Genomic DNA, 21,634 nt, shown 5'->3' with positions numbered 1-21,634 from the left:
ATTTATTTGATGCCTGATGGCTTGGTCTGAGTCAGGCTGCAGGTGGGCTTATTTATCCCGTTTCTCCTCCTGGTTTGAAATGTTTCACGCCCTAGCTGTGTTCCTAGCTCACCCCAAGCACTCCAAAACACAGGGTGCTCAAACCAGGTAGGAAAGAAATGAAGCATGTGTCTGTGTGTAGTTTTAAAGCTGGGATATGTGAGGATCAGTGCCAGGAAGACAGGGTACTGGGGCTCCTGGATGCACAGCAAAACCCTTTCAAGGTTAGCAAGCCTCCAGGCGCCTGGTTATTGCAGATGCTTGAGCAAAACAGGTGAGAAATTTGTGGCCAGCAGCTAATGGAATAAAAAGTGCATCCATTGGAACAAATCAGCCACATGTTTAGCAGCAGCACAGCAATTGCAGCTCTGCTGTTCCTCCCAGGAGCACCCCAGGTTTGCTGGCTGGTAAGGACTGCCCTGGGTTGGTTCTGGGGTGAGATGGGGTCTCTCAGGTTGTCATTTCTCATGCTTTTATCTCTGCCACTCCTTTGCTGGGAGTCTTGAGATAAGGTAGATAGGGAAAGCGCCCTGTTGGAGTGGTGGTGATTCATTGGGAAGGGGTTTTTCTCTGTCCCAGCGATATTTATTCCCAAGGAAAAATGATGTCAGAAAGAATCTAATGCTGGAGTCAGGGCTGTGGGGCAGAGTGCTTAAACTTTCAGAGTGATAAAAGGTTTGCCGTCATCTGCAGTAGAGATAAATGGCCTAATCCAGTTTCTAGGAGTACTGGGGTGATTTTAGGAGCAGAGTTTTCTTTGCAGGCAAGCTCAGCGTGGGTTGCCTTTGGTGCTGTGATCCAGTACCTGGCATTTTGCCTAGGTTTTGCCAGCATAGTGATGATGAGCCGGTGGCTGAGGTTTGCAGAGACGAGTAATGGGTTTAGGTGCCCTAATCGCATTTGTTCGGATGGGATGGGCATTAGAGGGGGAGCTAAACCTGGTGTTCACTGAGCCTAGGGGCAGACCCCAGGGCACATCAGAGGGTGTTTGAAAACCAGCCTGTATTGGTGGTGGGCAGGAAACTTCAGCATTATTGCCTCCTTTATTTCTTCAATATTTTGATCAGTGAGTCAGTCTCAGTTATGATCCTGTAAATCCCTTTGTAATCCTGGCTGGAGCATCAGCTGCTCTTGTAAAAAAATTTATGGGGCAGTTAAAGTGTATGAGACAGAGCTGTAAAGGGATTTATGAACTGGGAGATGCACAGATGGCTTCATTGCAGCTTTCCCCGCCTGCCTCCAAGGTGCAGAGCTTTTGCCCCAGGTGGCCCTTTTAGGCATGAGGATGCTCCTGTCTGGTCCCTCTCAAGTCCTGGGTGCCCTGCAAACAGTTCTCCCTTGGTAGCTGTTCTACAACAGCACTGCCCCTCTGTGAGGCTTTCATGCCTCCTCCCAAATTACTTGCAAAGTGGCCGGGAGCTGATCTGGATTCCCAATGTAGAGCTGCACAGGGAAAACACTGTGGTCCATGCATTCATCTGTGGTTGCCTCTAGAAGGGCTTTGGGAAACACCAGTGTGACAGGAATCGAACACTGTTGATCACAGTAAGGGCAAGGTGCCTCAGGAGGGAGGACCAGGCAGTGATGTCCCTCCTGGTCTCCTCCAGAGATGACCTTGAGGGGCTGCTACACCATCCCCAGTCCTCTTTTGGTTAAGAAATGGCACAGGAGTCTGATCCCCCTCAGGGGGACCACAGCCCATTTAGGTTCCCCTTTGGGGACTATGGTACAGTCCTCAGCTCAGGCCCAGGGATGGCTGTGGGCATGCTCTGACCTGTGGCTGTGCCCCTTGCAGCTCTGCAAGCCCCAGAGCATCCTGACAAGATGTCTGCTAACACCATCTGGGGAATCTGGGGGCCTCTTTTGATTTCTCTGCCATTTAAAAAGGGCAAGATCCCACTTCCTGCATCTCCCTGCAGCATGTTTGGGTCCTGCTGTGTGCGTTGCCCCTGTGTGAGGGACTGCACACTTGTCACGGAGGCGGGCCAAGCTGTATTTTATGGCTCCATACAGGTTGTTGATTATAATTGCTGCACTCTGTCAATTTAGTAGCTGCCACAAAGCTATCAGAGGCTTTTTTGGGTAAATAAATATTTCTTCACTAATGCATAGAGCCTCGTAAAGCCCTCACCATAAAGCCAGCTAATTATAGTTCATGTCTGTAACTGCTCCCCATTGCCAAGGAAGAAGAAGAAGGAGGATAATAGTGGAGGAACAGAGGCAGAGGGGGAGAAGAGGGAATGTAGGGGAGGGTCAGGTAGAATAGGGGAGACCAAAGAGGATGGTAAGGGTCTATGGAGGTGGCATGTGAGGACAGTGATAGCAGTCATCTTAACGGGTGTACAGAGAGTATGAGGACATGGGGGTCTCCAGTTCTTGGCCATGGCACAAATGCTCTTATTTTCTCTCCCTTTTGCTTTGCTCCTGTATTTCCTGCAACAAGGGTCTCCAGGAATGAAGATCTACATCGACCCCTTCACCTATGAGGATCCCAACGAGGCAGTCCGAGAGTTCGCCAAGGAGATTGATGTATCCTTCGTCAAGATTGAAGAAGTCATTGGAGCAGGTGGGTCTTGCCATCGCCTGCCGCCCATTCCTCCCTGCCCTTTCCACTGCTCCTGCGTGGCCAGACACCCACCTGGAGAAGTTTTCAGGGGTGTATGTGTGGTCCTTCACTGGGAAATCCTCAAGGAATCATAGAATCATAGAATCTACTAGGTTGGAAAAGACCTTTAAGATCATTAAGGCCAACCATTACCCCAGAACTGCCAAGACCACCCACTAAACCATGTCAGTAAGGGCCTCATCTGCATGGTTTGTGAACACTTCTAGGGATGGTGATACCACCACTGCCCTGGGCAGCCTGTTCCAATGCCTGATTACCCTTTTGATAAAGAATTTTTTCCTAATGTCCAATTTAAACCTACCCTGGTGCAGCTTGAGGCCATTACCTCTTGTCCTGTCGCTTGTTACTTGGAGAAGAGACTGACTCCCACCTCACTACAACCTCCTTTCAGGTATTTGTAGAGAGCTATAACGTCCCCCCTGAGCCTTCTCTTCTCCAGACTAAACCCCTCAAGGTCCCTCAGCTGTTCCTCATCACACTTGTGCTCCACAACCCTTCACCAGCTCTGCAGCTCCTCCCTGGACCCGCTTCAGCACTTTAATCTCTCTCTCGCAGTGATGGGCCCAGAACTGAACACAGGATTTGAGGTGCAGCCTCACCAGTGCCCAGTACAGGGGATGGTCACTGCCCTGGCCCTGCTGGCTACGCTATTGCTGATACAGGCCAGAACGCTGTTGGCCCTCTTGGCTGCCTGGGCACAAGCTGGCTCACGTTCAGCTCCATCAATCAGCACCCCCAGGTCCTTTTCTGCCAAGCAGCTTTCCAGCCACTCTTCCCCAGGCCTGTAGCATTGCATAGGGTTGTTGTGGCCCAAATTCAGGACCCAGCACTTTGCCTTTCTGAGCCTCATCCCATTGGCCACAGCCCATCATTCCAGCCTGTCCAAATCCCTCCATAGAGGCCCCCTATCTTCCAGCAGATCAACACTTCCACCCAGCTTGGTGTCATCCACAAATTTACTGAGGGTGCACTCAATCCCCTCATCCAGATCACCGGTGAAGATGTTAAACAACACTGGCCCTAACACCGAGCCCTGAGGGATACCATTAGTGATCAGTCACCAGCAAGACGTGATAACATTTACCACCACTCTTTGGGTTCGGCCGTCCAGCCAGTTTCCAACCCAGTGAAGAATACACCTATCCAGGCCATGGGCATCCAGTTTCTCCAGGAGAACACTGTGGGAGACAGTGTCAAATGCTTTACTTAATTCCTAATAGACAATGTCCACAGCCTTTCCCTCATCAAGCAGATGGGTCACCTTATTGCAGAAGATCAGGTTGGTCAAGCAGGACTTTCCCTTCATGAACCCATGCTGACTGCTGGCCAGGTCCCTGTGTTTTCCCACACACGCTTTATAATCTCACTTAGGATCGTCTGCTTCATGACTGTCCCTGGCACTAAGGTCAGCCTGGCAGGCTTGTAGCTTCTGGGGTCCTCCTTCCTTTTTGTAGAGAGATGTCATGTTGGCCAATCTCCAGTCTTCAGGGATCTGCCCACTAGACGAGGACACCTCAAGGTTTTGTGATGGATTAGGACGGACACAAAGTTGGTTTGTGTTCTTAAAGTTCCTATGAGGCAGGAAAAGCTCTATGAACATATTTGCTAGATGACAGTGGGGTGTCTTGGGATTTCCCATTTGGCTTTTCCATGAGATAACAAGAAAAAATCAGATCTCGCTCTAGTCTGTGCCATATTTCCATACATATGTATATATATATACATGCATTCACATATCTGTATGTCATCTGTGCTGGTTTTATTGCCATTTTTAAATTAACGTGTCATACTTGTAGAAGAGAAAGTGAGAAGCCAGGGGGAAGTTGCAATGAAGCAATGAGCTAGTTTGATCGGGATCGAGTTCAGCGATGTTTCAGCTGCCCTTTGCTACTCATCAAGGCAGAGTGGCTGCAAACCTGGCTTAAACGTAATCCCTTCACAGGCAAATTTTTCCTTGGTGAAGGAAAAGCTCTCCTGCTGAAAATGAGAGGATGTTTTCTCTGCATTTTAAATCAGAGGGCAGCAATGCAAACGACCCAACTGTTTTCCATTCCAAGATAAGTGATGTGGAAAAAGGTAACTGAGATTATCAAGGCCGACAACTGATATTTGGGGTAGTCCTTAAATGTTATTGCTCTTGCTCTGCAAATCCTTATTAGGGGGTTTGCAAGAGCAACCCCAGCCTCTTCTTCTGTCGGTCCTGGATTCTGTCACCTTGGAGAAGGTCGCAAGCCTAAACACATCCTCAGCAGCAAACATTGCCCCTTTTAAAGAGGACAGGTGAGCAGATTTATAGAGGAGAGTATTGCTGAAGGTAATTCCTCATCCAGTTGGTTTGGAGACCAAGCAGCTCAAGGCACCATTATGCTTTGCAATTTTTTTTGTGGAGGAGTAGGTGGTAGTGGATGGCCTTGCACTTTCAGGGGAGTTTGGAGAAGTGTATAAAGGACGCCTGAAGCTGCCTGGCAAGCGGGAGATCTACGTGGCCATCAAAACACTCAAGGCTGGCTATTCTGAGAAGCAGCGCCGGGATTTCCTGAGCGAGGCCAGCATCATGGGGCAGTTTGACCACCCCAACATCATTCGGCTGGAAGGGGTGGTGACCAAAAGCCGACCAGTCATGATCATCACTGAGTTCATGGAGAATGGGGCCCTTGACTCCTTCCTGCGGGTAAGATGCTGGCATACCTCTGCCTTAATCAGTTAGGGCAGGTGGGTAGTCCTCTGTGGAGGTGCAGCATCCTCCTAAGATTGGGCTGAGCAGCTCTGGGGTCTGTATGCTCACCCCAGTGCCTACTCTTTCTGATTGCAGCAAAATGATGGGCAGTTCACAGTGATCCAGCTGGTGGGGATGCTCAGAGGAATTGCTGCTGGGATGAAGTACCTTGCAGAGATGAATTATGTGCACCGAGATCTGGCTGCCAGGAACATCCTGGTCAACAGCAACCTGGTGTGCAAAGTGTCTGACTTTGGCCTCTCGCGCTATTTGCAGGACGATACATCCGACCCTACCTACACCAGCTCCTTGGTAGGTACCTTGTGAGGTTTTGTTTTGCCCATCCCCAGTGCCTGCCCTGCATCTGCTGCCAGCTGGACCTGGGGGAAGGGCACTGGATGTATGCTCCAGAGATTCTACCATGAGTGGGAGCATTTCAGGAGGGTTCCCACCACACAGGCTTGTGCCCCAAAGGCCCTGGCTGTGGTTCCCACCCATCATCCTCTTTTGCCTCCTTTCTCTTTTGCCCTTTATGTTTTTTGCATCACTCCTCCTCCAAGCACCTTTCTGCCCTTAGCAGTTTCCAGATAAGCCCCTTCCTTCTCCTCCATGAAGGGAAGGTGCATGGAGGAGTCACTGCAGAGACAGTAAGGGAGATCACAGCATCTCCCATTGGCACAGCGATGGCATTTTAACTCCCTGGTGCTCCAGGTTTGGTCTGCCTTTCTCTGCTGGAAGCTTGTTCCAGTATTAATTAGAGTCAAGCCTAATGGGAGTTCTGCTGTTCCCTAGCCACCCTTCACATCTTTAATTAACTCATTTGTAGGTCATGGCAACCCCACTGTCCCTTTGCTCCCTGCCACCCCAGGAGACACCCAAGTCCCCACCATGACCATTCTCCAGCCAGCGAGCTTGTGAGCCCCTTAGTGGTGTTAAAGATGATTAGAGAAGAAGGGAATGAGCAACCCCTTGGCCTCATCTAATTGATTAATTAAAAGACTGTGCACTGGGTGCAAGCACAAGGCAGCACCGACTCCTGTAGCAGCAGTTTCTTGGGCTCCAGCCTCCAAAGTGGGAAACCCGTGGAGTGCCTTTAAGGCTGACTTTGTGTTTTGGCCCAGTTGCAGCCTGTTGCTCTTCATCCCCTGCTCATGGGATGTTCCCCCCTACAATGGACCTGCCCCACTCCTTGCCCAGACCTGTCCTGCAGGCAATGGCCTTGGGTCAGACACCCAGCAGTATCTGCTGGGGTGGGGTAGAAGTAGCCTTTTCACCACCTTTAGAGATAAAAGAGGTTGTCTCATCTGTGTTTTTATTTAATTTGGGCCATAATAGATCTCCCTGGCAGCTGGGAAGTGATGCTGTGCCTGCGATTACATCACTCTGCCTCCCACAGCAGGTTTTTAGCTCCGGGGAAAAGGCAGGAAAAACAACCTAGCAGTTAATTTCTCCATTTGTAGTTATTCAAATCACATTTTTTGCCATTCATCTTTCAAGAGCAGCTGACACTTCGGCAGAAAGCCTACGCAAAACAATTGCACTGAATGCTTTACAATGCAGTTCTGCCCCCAGTAAATACTGGACATGTCTGTGGTTTTTCTTCATCCCTTGGCTGGTTTTGCTGTTATTTCAGGGTTGCTTTCCCTTGGAGCATTCCCTCTGTGTACGCTGTCCCTCCACAGCATCCCTGCCCTCTTGGCATGGCCTCCAGTCCTTTGCATTCTGCCAGGAGCTAATGGGATGGGTTGAGACACTGAGCCTGATTTTGAGCCTTTAGGAGAAATGAGGGGCCCTGTGTCAAAGGTGCTTTCCTATTCCAGTGCTTTCTGAGTCTCCTTTGAGGCTTAAAGATGTTCTCCTATTTGCATCTCTCTCCAGAAGTGGGGCTGGAAGGACCTTCCAGCAGCTGTGGGAGCCCACATGATGCTGAAGAGAATGCTTTTAGGTTAGACCTTGAAGGTCGATGCATGGGGATAGCTGTGGCTTCTTAACCTGTGATAAGCGCTAATACATTCCTACTAATAGCCCTTGTCACCTAATGTCTCCCTGGGTAAGGGACCTGGGGACAGGTTACTGATGTGCTGGGTCCTGTAGGGCAGCTGGCGTGGGGAGATGTCATTCAGGGGTCACATGTGAGTGGGATAAACCCTTTTGTTTTGCTTAGTGAGGCCTTTCTGTGCAGGTACATGATACATCCATGAACATGTTTTTGGCTTCTGTCTCCTCGTCACATCGGGTACCACCAGCTCACTCCTTGGTGGCATCCCCAGGACTGGCAGCCAGGGCTGTGCAGAATGGCTCTAACCCTGGCTCATGGATGTCCAGGCACCTCTGCCAAGGAAGCTGTTTCTCAGCTGCTCTTCCTTTTTCCTTAGGGGGGCAAGATCCCCGTCAGGTGGACAGCACCAGAGGCCATTGCCTACCGCAAGTTCACCTCGGCCAGCGACGTCTGGAGCTATGGCATTGTCATGTGGGAGGTGATGTCATTTGGAGAGAGGCCCTACTGGGACATGTCCAACCAAGATGTAAGCACTGGGGGTCATTTACACAGCTCTGGAGGTGGTGGGGGGCTCATTCCCAAAACAAATCCCTGCCTGAATGGTTATCTGCTCTTTCATGGGGCCTCGGCAGCACTCAGTTTTGGAGATGAAACAGGCTAGGGAACAGGAGGATGCAAGGAGGGAAATGGGGAAGAAAAGCCAGTGGGCTGGTAATTGGACTTCAGCAAGCCACAGGGCCTTTGAAAATGTTCAGAGGGTTTGCAAGCAGGGAAAGAGCTTTGGTAGTTGGACTGCCGTACTCCGATGCGATCTGCTGAGATAATGAGTGGCAGCTCTCCGCAGAGAGGAACTGCGGTGCGTGGAGCATCAGAGCAGAGATTAACCTCTGAGTGCCCCAGCTCCGTCAGAGCCAGGAGTGTCTCCTCCTGCTCCCTTTGCTGCTGATCAGATGGGCTGGCAGCTGCCTTCCCAGTCTGTGCCTGTAGCACCTCTGCCCGCACAAGGAGCTTGGCTCAGAATGAGGAGTGGCAGGGGTGGCTTACCCACTGCTCTGGCTGTGTTTTCCTCCTATATGAGGTCTCCAAGTCCCTCATCCTCCTCACATGCTGCTTTCTTCCCCGCTACCCTGCAGGTCATCAATGCCATTGAGCAGGATTACCGGCTCCCACCACCCATGGACTGTCCCGCTGCCCTGCACCAGTTGATGCTGGACTGCTGGCAGAAGGACCGCAACACCCGTCCTCGCTTCACTGAGATAGTCAACACCCTGGATAAAATGATCCGCAACCCGGCAAGCCTCAAAACTGTGGCTACCATCACCGCTGTGTGAGTCTCCCAGCATGTGGGGGATGCTCTCAGGTCTGCATCCCAAGCTGTGGCGAGAGGCTCCCTGCACGGCTTGTGCTGCTGGAGGGAAGGATAGGAATTCATCAATCGTTTGCCAGGCATGGGGGGTTTCTGTCTTTGCTCTGCCTGACAGGCAGACAAAGAACACAGTTTTCAGTCAAGCCACAGCAATAATTCTTTGCTATTGATTCTTTATGGTGTGTGACCATACCGGTGCAGTGTCTGTTCTGCCGGTGTCTCTGTCCCTGCAGCTCCTGCAGCTGGATTACAACGTGTGGGGTTGCAAAGTGCTGCTCAGCAGAGCAGTATTCTCATGGGACTGGCCTTCCTCACGGCCTTCCTTGTCTCAGGCATGTGGTGGGAGCAGGGCAGTGCTGGGGGATGCACAAGAGCACAGGCTTGGGGAGGGCATCTGTGCACTGGCTGGGCTCTTGCAAGGCAGCCCCTTGGCACTGGTTGGGCTTGTCCCCAGCGGTGTGTCCTCTTGCAGGCCTTCTCAGCCCCTCCTTGACCGCTCCATCCCCGACTTCACTGCCTTTACCTCAGTAGACGACTGGCTGAGCGCTGTGAAGATGAGCCAGTACCGAGACAGCTTCCTGACTGCTGGCTTCACCTCCCTGCAGCTTGTTGCCCAGATGACATCCGAGTAAGTTGGGTGCCATGTGAGGGATGCCCAAAAGCTGGATGCTGTCCAAGGCTGGTTGGGGTTGCAGGGTGGTGGGAAGGTCAGTTTAAGGCACCTGCAAAGGAAAGGTGTGAGTATCCATCGCACTGGTCAGCAGAAGCACCCTGAGTCTGGAGGTGGCTGTGTTCACCATATGGGGGTCAGTGTGTGGGTCTCCTTGCTCTTAGTCCCACTTTGTCCCAGTGATACTCACAGGGCTGTACTTGGGTGCTGTGGCTGTTCTGCTGCTGAAAGGCATGGACCAGCTGAGTTTACATCCCTCACCACACCAAGAGACAGCAAACCAGATACGCCAGCCCTCAGCTGCCCACTGATATTTCTCTGTCTGTCTTCCAGAGACCTCTTGAGAATAGGGGTGACTTTGGCTGGGCACCAGAAGAAGATCCTGAACAGCGTCCAGTCCATGCGAGTACAGATGAGTCAGTCTCCAACCTCGATGGCATGACGTCCCTTGTTCTATGGGGAAGGGGACGGGGAGGGCACATAGCGGAGGGGCAGAGGTGGGAGGGGAGGAACTGACAGGCCCCGTGGGGCAGCGTTTGGAGAGGTGCTGCAGCTGCCTGGGGGACTGTGACCGCAGATGAAGGATGTTCCTGGGACTCATCTCTAACTGGTGACTTCCGTTCCTCACCAACAAAAGCACACTTACCAATGTCATGGGGAACAGCTTATAAATACATATAAATATGTACAAATCATATATTTAAAAAACAAAACAAACACAGAAAAACAATGAAGACAAACCAATGTGCGTTGGGGAAGCAAACCCAAACCCTAGAGACCAGACTCCAATCCCACCACCAGTGAGCAGTGGTCAAAACTGAGAAAGGGGAAGGGACAGGCATGAGATGGAGCGTCCCATCTGGAGAAACCACCTTCCTTTTCTTCTTTTGACCTCCCTCCCTGCCCTGTCCTTCCCTGCTCACCCCACTCCCTTCTCTGCTCATGGACTGGGCGGAAGTGTCCTGAAGACTTCTCCACAGCTCCCTGCCATCCCACCCGGGTGCCACTCCAGCAACTACCAAAGGACTTCGCTGACCACTGCATGGAGGATCCGACTCAATCCAGTTAATGTCTTCATATTGAAGAAGTGATGTACCTTCAATAGAAAACCTTGGGGTTTTTGTTGTTTGTTTTTTTTCTTTTTCTCTTTTGCTTGCATTTTTTTTTTCCAAAAAGGAAAAAAAAGGGATTAAAAAAGTTACCAATCCATCCTGGAAAACAGAAAGAGGTGTTCCCATGTGTGTGTGCGCTCATGCGTGTGTGTACATCGTTACCCTACTGTGGACTCACTGCTTGTCCGTAACCGAAGATCACCGCTGACCCTGCGGCCAGCAGCCAGCTGGTCCCCAGCCCAGGGGGGAACAGGGGTTGTGCCCACAGCTCCCAGGAGTGGGAGGGAGCAGGGAAGTGCCCAACAGCGAAGCATCCTGCAAACAAGGAGGATGCCAAGGGCCGGCCGGTGCAATGGGGACGGGATGGGACCAGAGGAGCCGCTGTGTGGTTGTGACTGGGTTGGTGACTGCTGGAGAAAGGAGGAGAGGTGCTCTGGGAAACAGACTGCTAAGGCCTCCCGAGCCTCAGCGATGTGTGGAAGATGGCTATGGAGGACTTTTTTCCCCATCTTGTGGACCTAAGGATTTTGACATTGATTTACAGACTTAGGTTTCATGGCTTCAGAGGTAGGTCCATTAGTCTTGTGTGTGTCTCTGTCCATCCATCCATCCTTTCTCTGTGTTTTACTACTTGCTTCCTTAAAGCCTCTTCCAGTGAATGTTTCCCTGTGTTTAATTTGATTTTCTTTTTGTTCAACCGTCGGTTTCCTTTGCAAATTGATCTAGTTAAAATTACTAGACGTGTGTCAGTGTTTACACAGAATATTGTAAGACTGGGCAATCTAACTTCCCTTTGTGGATCGCACTGAGAGTTTATAAAATGAATGAACTCTTAATAAGGCTTTTACTTAGATGGTTGTGTGCAGGCTGTAATGATCCATCACCATGGTCTTGGAGGCACCGCACTGGAAGCAAGCGGCACCCACATGCAGGGAGAGCAGCGGCATGGGCAGGCTGCCCACTGTGCCTCAAGGGCTGCTGGTCCCTGCTCTTATTTGGTGGACCATACATGTGTGAGAAACTCCTTGTCCTCCTTGAGCATCCACCCCCACTGTGGGGATGCTCCACATCTGCTTGCGCCGAGTTGCATCTATGCTGTGTTGGATGTACTGCATCCTCCTGGGCCTTGGGGCTGCCCCACACCCAGCTGTGCCGTGGGGATACCTTGTGTCTGTGCCGTGGGGATGCCTTGTCCATCAGTGCCTGGAGGATGTCTCATGTCCACCTGTGCTGTGGGTTTTCCCCCTTGTCCTTCCTTGCTGTGGAGATGCCTCACATCCAATCACACCATGGGGTTGCTCCTTGTCCATCTGCACCATTGGATTGCCCAACGTCCATTTATACCATGGAGATGCCTCACCAGATTTGCTTGCTGGCACTGAGCGCAAGAGACAAGCTCTTCCTCTGCTGTTGCCAGTGCCTGTCCATGTGTCCTGGGTGTGAGTGTTGTCCCCTGTGCTGAGGCCATCAGGCTGCTCTCTGGCTAGGGGACCCCCTTGTGTCCTGTGGGGAGTATGTACTTGGTTCAGGAGGATGGTGGCTGACACCACCAGCAGATGAAGGACCCTGGTGATGGGGTGCTTTTTACACCTGAAATTTTAGTTCTTTAATTGCCTGAAGAAGATGACCCACTGCTCTGCTGAAGAACAGGAACTAACAAGATGCAGGAATGAGCTTGTTTCAAATCACTGAACTCCCCCCAGAGAAGGAGACAGAGAAAAACACCCCTTGTTTACAACAGCAGGGACTGCTCCTCGTCCTGTCTGATAGACGATCGCTAATACCTCTTGGGATACTCGTGGCCCAAATCTGTATTCCAGGATGTTGTCACAAGGAATACAACATGCAGATGGAGCGGGTGCTGTGCATGTTAATGCGCTGCCTTGCCACATTGATATTCGCTGGCAGTGAAGGATCCTTTGTGGGTTTTTTTATGGTTTCTCTTTTATTAGAAGGAAGCTAAAGGCATTTAAAGAAGCAAATGACAGCGACACAGGCTAAATATCAAAACCCCACCTTTATGACTCCCCTGCTGTATGTCACTTGGCCGCGCAAGCACCTGTGAAGCAGCTGGTCCAGCACCCTGCTCTGCATCCTCCTGGATGGAGGGATGATGTGATGGCACCATAGACCTTTCTTAGCATAAAACCTGTAACATGAAGCATTGACTCCTGCACATCCAACCCAGCAGACGGGGTACCCACAAGTGGATAAACTGGCTGCCCAAGTACTTTCAGAGATACTGAGTCCTGCTTTACGTCTTGGTTTGATTTCCCAGCGTGGATGATGCTCATGACCTTCCCTGGCCCTTGGCTCACCCGAGCTGCCAAACACCCATAGGCAAAGTACCACTGCTGCCTTGCCCATGGCATGGTGGCTGCAGGCAAGTTTCTGGCTTGCAAGGAACTTGTGCTGTGGGTGTCAGCATGGAAAGGAAGCACATCTGGGCCCCAGGACTGCCACTGATGGAGGAGGGAGAGGCTTTTGTCTGAGAGCGGCACCATGTTTGCACAGCAGTGGTTTGCAGCCTTCCCCATGCTTCACAAAGCCTTTCTGTCCAGGAATGATAGCATTATCTCTGCCTAGTCATGACAGTGTGGTTGTGTGTCTTTGGACTGGCTCTTCTTTTCCTTCATCAGGTGCCAAGGAGGAAGCTCTCACCAGGATAGGAGGTGCAGGGCCCCACCAAAAGGGTGCTGCCTAAATCAAGGCTTGCTGCCAACATTCAGCCCTGTGTCAGAAGCAGACTCCTGAGTACTTGGTTGGTCACTGGTTGGTCCAGGTCATTTAAGAAGTCTCCTTCATTAGTGATGTCATGGAGAAGATGTCAAGATGCTCTCACTTTGCCTTGTGCAGAGATGGGGCAGGAGGCACAGGCAGTGGTGGGACCTGGGGCTATGTTTTTATGCACTGAGGAGTGGTGCAGTTTTGGATCCATTGGATGCTTTGCCATCGTGGAGCAGTTGTGCCAAATGTAGGGAAAGAACCCCACATTTGGCAGAAAGAAAAAAGAAAAAAAGTGTAAAAAAAAAAAAAAAAAAAAAAAGAAACCACTAACTGTGGTCCAAAAATGAAAGCTCCTGTTTCACATTGTCTTCTGATCCATTGGAATTCCTTTCTTAGATCCCAGAAGGTAAGGGATGGCTCAAAAATTATCCCTCTCTCCAGTTTTGGTTTGCATGGAAATGAAAGTTAGAAAAAGGTTTTTCTTGTCAAAATGAACCAACTCCACAGACCTTTCCTCTAGGCTGGGTTTTATCCATCACACAGGGTCCTGGTAGGTTCAACTGGCATGTGCTAGTGCTGAGAGGTGCCCTTCACTGGTGGAGTCTGCTGGGGTTGGTTGTAGCTTCTTGTAGCTGAAGCTCATTCATGGCATCTTGCTCCTCTGACTGCTCCTGCCTCTGTGCTTCGGAGCAGCACTTGGATGCGGTTGCTCGCCTGGGTTGCCTTTGAGTGAGCCCAGCTCGTGCTTGCCGTGTTCCTGTCCTTTCACAGGAATGCTTGGCAGTTGTCAGCTCCTCTACATTCCTATGGCAACTGCAAAAACCTCAGCCCGTTTGTGTCATTTGTGTGTGTGTCTGTGTTGGCTTTGTCTTTTTTTTTTTCATGTTGTATTACATAAAAAATATGGAATTTTGCTACAGAACACCTTTTCAGACCTTGGCCCCGGGTCTTGGTGTGGGAGTGAGTGGGCAAGGTGATCACATCTGGACTGGGTGTTGCCAACTGGCTTCACATTGCCCTCTCCCTTCTGCATCCTCCAGTGTCAGCCCCCCTGTGTAGCTCCCCACATCCCCCCACAAAAGCCCCCATTGACAATTCAGCTGCATCTTTTCCCCCGGGGCTTTGCTGTGTCTTTCGTACAACGCCATCTCTGGTGGGCTGCACTGTGCGTGATGGAGGATTCAGCAGCAGCTTTCTCAATAGCAGTAATTAAAATGAGATGTCGTGCCACTGCAAGCGAAGGTGAACTCATCCACTAGCACATCCAAGGCGAGAGGGAGCTTTTGAATGTGGAAGAGGAGCATGTATTAATAGCATTATTATGTGCCTCTTTCTAGAAAAAAAGAAAAAAGAAAAGGAATGTATTTTATGCCATTTAATGACCTTCAAATTAACAGTTCTTTGAAAGCACTTATGTATATTTAATTTTAAATGTTGCTGCAAGTCAGAGCGGGGCTTGCGATGAAAACAGCAGGCAGCCGGTTTTTAAATAACAGCGAGTTCAGACCATTATTTCTGAGCCTGTCAGCTTCTGGTGCTTGTAATGCTCCTTTCCCTAGAGAAAATGGGGCTGTCTCTCCCCCTGTTCCTCTTCCCTTCTCCTTCATCTCTGCCCCAGGAGCTCCCTGGCACCAGCCTGAGCCCTGCAGGTTCTCTTCTTCTGCTTTCTTCTCCTCTGCAGGGCAATGGCATCCTCTTGACGAGCCAATGGGGAGGATTCCGATTTGGAGTGAGGGAAGGGTTGTATTAGGGTTGATTTGCAGAGGTCTTGTCAATAAGGCTGGCTGCATCCCTGCCTGCTGGTTGAGGATATCCCTTTGGGAGTCAGGGGAGCATCACAGCTGGCCTGTGGCCTAGCATAAATCATTGGGCATCACCTATGGAGGGTTTTTTTGCATCGCCACGAACACCTTTGTTGTATGATGGGGACAGACACGTTTGCATTTGTTGGGGTCTGAATTAATGCTTTTGCCTCTGATCCATAAAAGCTGCCGATATATTTGAGCCACTCTATGTTCACTTGGAAATCATTACTCTTAAACATTGAATTTGACTTTAAAGAAAAAGGGATCAATTGGTTTCTAAGATGAGGAATGGATTTATGGACCCTGTGATGGATTTTCAAGCTCTCAGAAATGTTCTGCAGCTCCAAGGCCAACCATCCTCTTCCAACTGCAGATGGAAAGGGAGGCGGTTGGGGCCAGGGTTTCACATCCAGCTCATGCATTCATCCAGGTGCTGTGTGTCTCCTGCTTCCTTAATGTCCCCACTGTGCAAGGAGCTGCAGGGGATTATGTAACCACCATGTCATCATCTGCATTGGTGCCTCTTCTGTGAAAGATCCTGCCAGAGTGGATTCTGATCTAATTATGACTTGGAACCTGGGAACCTTCCATATTATCTTCAAAGAGCCTGAAGAAGACCTTTTTCAGCAGTTCCCAGTGAATCTCCTCTGTTTCAGAGGAGCCGGAAAGTTCCTAAGTGATGATGGAAAACAGACAAAGTCCATGCCCATGGGACTTCCATGGCGAGTTATTTCACCCTGTCAGTGATTACTCCGTTGCTCCTGTTTCAGCTTACATTTTTCATAGAATGGGTTTGTGTTGGGTGGGTCCTTTAAAGATCATTTTGTCCAGCTCTCCTACCATGGGGGAATGGCTGTGCTCAGCCTTCTCCAAACCCTGTCTCTGGGAGGTGTGAGAGCTGCCGTTGTGTTGTGTTCTCCCAGTTTTGATGCGCTTGGGTTGTGGTTCTGCATCTGTGTCTTGAGGGATGTCTGCTGGCTTGTGTCCCTCTGTCACTGAACCATGATGGACTATATTGCCATCCCAGGGTTTGCCTTGGAAAGAGGAGCAGATGCAGCTGCTCTGATCAGGAGAGGAACTGTGAGATGGGAACCAGGCAAATGCCTTTGGGTACTTTGGGTAAGTATCCATGGCACTAAATTTGGTCTCTTGGTTCATAGAATCCTAGATTGGTTTGACTTAGAAGGGACCTTAAAGCTTAGAGAAGTTCCTGTCAGAGAAGCAAATCAGTGCTAGGGAAGGAAATGCATCTTCCTGTGGTGACTATGGTACAATCCAGCTGGGCCTTTCTGGGTTGTCAGAGCTGCTGGCACTCTGGGGACAGTGTCCCAGTGTGTCCCATCTGCTTTGGCTGTCCTACATGGCGCAGCAGTGTGAGTATCCCTCCCGCCCAGGATTAGCTGCCTGCTCCCTCCCCATCTGTGTCTGAGCATCTCTATTGCTTCTGCTCTTCTTCCTCTGGCCGTTGGCCTTTAAAATGCCGTTGAAGCCCCTGGCTCTCCAGGGCTATCCCTGGTGTGTGCCTCTGTTGTGCCTGTTTTAGGCGGATCAGCGGGTCCCAGCAGACCCTAACACACAGACAGCAAGTGGAGGAGAAACCAGCTGCAGTGTGAAGTGAGGCAACCGTGGGCAGCGTGGCCGTGCCAGTGGCAGAGTTGGGATGGCATTGAGGTCTCCCGGCCCATCTCTGGAGGGAAGTGCCAGGAGGTTAATCTGGACAAACCAGCTGTGTGAATTTTAAGTGGATTAGCTGAACTCTGTTCCTTCCCAAAACAGACTCACTCGTTCAGGGCCGATGTGCAAGTGGATTAGGCAAAAATCTACTTAAGGCTGTGTTAATTCTAGGTAAGTGTAGGGAGGTTAATGCCTATCCACTTAAAAAGTTAATTGGAGTGAACTTTTCTCTGTGTCCCCAAGTAAACAAGCTTTCCCCATTCACCAGCCTGTGCTGTGGCTTTTCCTTCTCTGCTCTATCCCCACACCTTGCCCAGGAGCTGACATCGTGGTGGGGGTGAACCTGCTCCTCTCTCAATTGTTATCCTCAGGGGTCTTATTAGGCAATTGAACCCTTGCAAGAAGGTAAGGGAGAGAGAGCAGGGAAATTATGGTGATCATCAGTGCAATTATCAATGCTAATTAGCACTGAGCAGGACTGATGGCAGGAGGTACAGACCATGCCAAGTGTTGCCTAAGAAGCAAGGTGAGCCTGGTGTCAGAAATGTGGGCTGGAGCCTTGAGGATGCTCTCACAGGCAGGTGGCTGTGAAATGTGTGCCGGCCAGCTGGTTCACTGTTCCCCCATCATGCTATAGGGTGAATTCTTGATTCCCCACCACAGTAATGTGGGGAGGTGTCCACAGCCAGATGCTGCTGGCTCTGGTCTGTTGGCTGGGGTTAGTGCCGGGGTGGCAGTGCTATACCCCAACCCCAGTGATGCCCAAATGGGGACAGAGCTCCAGCAGGTTCCTGCCCAAAGGGCAAGAGCCAGGCCAGAGCCTGAAAAGGGCTCTCAGAAGTGGTTTGTGATACAGTGATGGCTTTGGGGGCAGCTCCACACGTGCGTCCATCCCTTACCTGCTCTGAAGCTGCACCCCTTTTCCACAGCAGCACTCAGGAATAGCAGCTGGGTTTGCAATGCCATTCATCCTTTGATCGTTTGGGGTATTTGCAATTCTGCCTGGGCTGTCCTATTCCCATAAGCACGGAAAGGGAGAGCACCTGAGGGTTGGCATGCTGCCTGCATCCCAACCACGATGCTGGCTCTCCTACAGCTACACTGACGCTGATAACACCTTCCCTTATGGGATGCCTTCTCATCTCACAAATGTGGCCCTTTTATTGCTATTTGTGTCATGCCAACAGTTACAGGCTGAGATCAAAGCCCTCTGTGCTGTGCTGCTTGCAGGGGCTCCCACGCTGGAGCATGGGAAGAAGGATGTGCAACAGGGGGTGATTCAGTGGTTGTGTACCTGGGGAGTGATCAAAGGTGCTGCCCCCTCCCCATCATCTCCTGGCTGCCCGTGACCTTACCTTTGGGTCCTTTGGGATCTTTGCAGATCATCCATAGCTGTCCCTGGATGAAGAGAGGGGCTGCCGCTGCACCTCCCCCGGGAGAGGCACAGGCTCCTCAGGGGAATATAAACCCCAAACCCTTCCCCAGCTCCACTGCTGCCGGGCAGGGTGGCTGTGGCTAAATGAGCTGGGAAAGGCCACAGGGAGAAGGTGGTGCTGGAGCCATTGCTTGGCTTCAGCTTTAATGTGGCCAAATCCGTGGCCGATACCAATCACTGTCACCTCACTGACTTGGGTGCAACCACCTTGATTTGCAGCCCTGGGTTCCTGTGGACCCATCTGGCTCAGCAGTGTGTTCAGCAGCATCTGCTGCACCCTGCGTCTGTTGCCTTCTGTAAAACATCAGTTGTATTTCTGTTGTCACTGATTTTCCAGCCGTTTAGCTGTTCTGCTCCCGTTAATGCTAATGGGAGCCATGAGACTGAATCTCCAAGCACTGAAAATGGACCCCGGTGCATAAGGAATATGCAATGATATCTTTTCCCCCAGCCAAAGCTCTTTTTTTTCCTTAGATCGTCTCAATTTTTCTTATGCTTTCTCCCATGCCCCTTTTTCTGCAAACACCAAATTACTAAATAAAAGTTTCATTACTACCCAGGCTTGCTAAAAAAAATATTTTCATTCAGGAGAATGATGCATTTTAAGAGCACTGAAATGTCAGACATAGCTGGAGTTGTTTTTTGAAAGCATTGGTATGTTCAGAGAGGCACAGAGGCACCCGGCAATAATTAGCCATTGAGCCCCAGTTGTCAGTGGCCCAGCAAAGGGACACAGCGGTCAACTGCTTTGTTATTTAATGTGGTGCCTTTATGTTTCCAAGCTGCAGCTGTATATTAAAAGCATCTTTGCCTCTCCAGAGCAGCTAAATAATGGGATTTTGCTGCTACACAGGACTTCCTGGTTGCAGGGTGAGAAGGAGGTGCTCCTGGTGCTGCTCTTCTAGTTTGGAGACCTTCTGGCTTCCCCCTGGCAGCAGAGAAAATGAGTGGGCTTTGTTACATTGGAAAGAGTTTTTCATGGTGCCTGATGGTTTGCTTCTGCTTTAGACCTGAGGGTGCTCGTACTACAGTGGGAGGGGGGAGAAAGAAAAGCATCATCACTGCTGGGGTACACAGTAACCCTCCCGCCCCCAAAATCAAGGCTCAGTCTCTGCTCGCTGAAGCATCTCATCTTCACACAAAGAAATGTGTCTCTTCCATTCCTTTTTGTTCCCCCGAGGAAAAAATTGAGAGCTTTCAGTGAAATCATCAGTTTTCTGACAGCATATTAATTAAACACTGCTTTTTGTGGGTTTTTTTCCTTTCTTTCTTTGAGAGGCTGGATCTGCTGTAAGAAGTCTTTGGGTTCTGCTGGATGCAGTTGCCATCGGCTGCAGGACAAAGGGGCTCAGCATTCCAGCACATGGTTTTGGGGAAGTGCCACTGCATCTCCCAGCGTGGGACATGTTTGTTCTCATCCTCTTCTCATTTCCCTCCTTGCAGGGGCATCAAGTCCAGCACCACAGAGGCACTGGAGAGGGGATTGACACTGGTCCCTGGGGACCGCTGCCCTCCGCCACCCATGAGATGATGATGGTGATGCCCCCCGAGCCGCAGCGTGCCCTGTGCCAGCCAGCCCTACCCTGTCCTGTACATAACCAGTGAGATGTCTGTAAAAAATTTCAACCCTTGTAATTTTTTTTTGCCCTCCCTCCCCCTGCCTCCTTCCCCAATTTGTTGATTGTGTTGAAATTGTCGGAGTTTGTAACAGTAACTTTCAGAGAATATTGTACTAAAGAGAAAATTGCACTCAATAAAAATGATGAAATAAGCTTGATCCCTCTCCTTCCCTTTCCCAGGGGCAGTCTTTCTGCTGCCGGTTTCTCTCCAGCTCGGAGCTGGGTGAATATTTGCCATGAATATTCATTTGGGGAACTGGCAGCGCTCCATCGCTCCTTGACTTACCTCAGATTTTGATGTCTATCAGATTTGGCTCTCCAGTTTGTAAATGAAGTCACTCGATTCTCAGTGATCCCTATCGGAGGTTGCTTGCTGCAAAAAGCCGGGAGAAGGAATTTTCTTGGCATGGGTTTCTCTGCAGAGTGTGTTTCAAAGTCCTGATGTGGAATTGCTCGGGGAAGCCACGCTGGAAGTGCTGACTGGGATGAAAGCGCTGTCTGTGCTGGGGGAGCACAGTGGCTCCTTGCCTCCCCAGCCTTTGTGGAGCCTGTCGATTAAAAGGCCGATGCTCAGCTTGAACATGCTTGCCTTAAGGATTACTGTAAATGGTTGCAGGAAAATGGATTCCTCCCTTTGCATTGGCTATGCTCAGGGTTTTTATCCAGCTGCGACCATGCAGCCCCTCCAGGTGCTGCTGCGTGAGATTAGCTGACCCTGCTGGCTTTGGGTGACCACCGGGAATGTCCTCCAGCTGGCAGTGAGGGCTGGAATAGGAAGGTTTAGATTTTCATATACATATACATATATATATATAAAATGGATAGCTTTAGAAATACATCACCACCACACAGGTATTTGAGGTTCAGAAAGAGGGGCTGCTACAGGGAGAGCTTTCGAGTTACGGGATTCTCATGCCTTGTGGTTTTGGAGTGATCTTACGGGGAGGGAGGTGTCTGCTGTGGGTGGTGCTGGCACATCCCTGAGGTCTCTGCTGCCCTGTAATTCTCAGAGCTGTGGTATTGCTGATATGGGGCTTTCTCACGGCTGCTATCCAGAGATCTTTCCGAGTTCTTGCTGCCCTGGGCTCACAGTGAGTTTTGCCTCACGCGTCGTGCACAGGGAGAGAACGGCAAGCTTGGAGTAAATGGGTTTTTGAGCTGTTTTGGTGGAGGGTTTTTAGCCAAACCCATCCTGGCAAATGAAACCAGAACTCCTCTGCCATCAAATCCAGCCTCCTGACAGGTCTTTGGACATGCAAGATGCACATGGGCAGTGGCTGATAGAGGGCAGAGCTGAAGCTGTTTGTGTGTCCTTGATTGAGTAGCTACTTGATTTAATGAGCTACCAGTGTTCATGTTTCTAGAGTCCTCTGGGATTTGGGGAAAAGAGAGGGTATATCCTTTACACAGGTTGCCCTAAGATTTTCCCTTTAAGTAACCAAAAGACATTTACAGCCAGTGCTTAACGTTACCAAAGTAGCTTGTCTGGGAATAGCCTTTTAATAGGGTCTGGAGGAGACCTGCTGGCAGTCTGATGGCTTAATGGGGCTCTGAAGGATGGCTGGGAGCTGTGTGGGGTCACTAGCAGAGCCCAGAGCACAGGGACAGTCCTTGATGCAGCCTCACCATGCTGATACAGGTTTGTACAGCTGCAGGCTCTGTCCCTTGTAGGTTTTTTCCCCACAGGATGCAGTCACCTGCATCCCAGCTGGAACAAGACATCATTTGCCAAGGCCACACAGTGTCCAGAAAACTTTGCCTGAGCTTTGAATACAGATACAGGTGTCTGTCACAGCCAGAGCAGGGGCTGACTTTCCAAATGAAAAATCTTTCTTTTCATGGCTCT

General features: G+C 50.4%; 1 protein-coding gene across 3 annotated transcripts in view; it reads left to right on the top strand.

Moving 5' to 3' along the window:
• EPHB1 (EPH receptor B1) overlaps positions 1 to 19,940 on the top strand; it is a 77,650-nt gene extending 57,710 nt beyond the window's left edge. For 2 of the 3 annotated variants that reach the window (XM_062606498.1, XM_062606500.1), the window contains exons 10-17: positions 2,483 to 2,605; positions 5,089 to 5,336; positions 5,478 to 5,693; positions 7,757 to 7,906; positions 8,514 to 8,707; positions 9,219 to 9,374; positions 9,750 to 11,095; positions 19,613 to 19,940. In XM_062606498.1, coding sequence (XP_062462482.1) covers positions 2,483 to 2,605; positions 5,089 to 5,336; positions 5,478 to 5,693; positions 7,757 to 7,906; positions 8,514 to 8,707; positions 9,219 to 9,374; positions 9,750 to 9,858 — 1,196 coding nt within the window. In that variant the 3' untranslated portion in view covers positions 9,859 to 11,095; positions 19,613 to 19,940. Of the gene's footprint in view, positions 1 to 2,482; positions 2,606 to 5,088; positions 5,337 to 5,477; positions 5,694 to 7,756; positions 7,907 to 8,513; positions 8,708 to 9,218; positions 9,375 to 9,749; positions 11,096 to 16,603; positions 16,906 to 19,612 lie in introns of all 3 variants that reach the window. The other variant, XM_062606499.1, reaches the window with a different exon arrangement.
• Positions 19,941 to 21,634: the final 1,694 nt, after the last annotated feature.

The sequence above is a fragment of the Pezoporus occidentalis genome, unplaced genomic scaffold (assembly GCF_034315485.1).
Source record: "Pezoporus occidentalis ecotype Australia unplaced genomic scaffold, CSIRO_AGI_Poc_V1 ctg97, whole genome shotgun sequence".
NCBI lineage: Eukaryota > Metazoa > Chordata > Aves > Psittaciformes > Psittacidae > Pezoporus > Pezoporus occidentalis.
The sequence above is the reverse complement of the archived record's forward strand: the minus strand, read 5'-3'. Positions and strand labels throughout refer to the sequence as shown.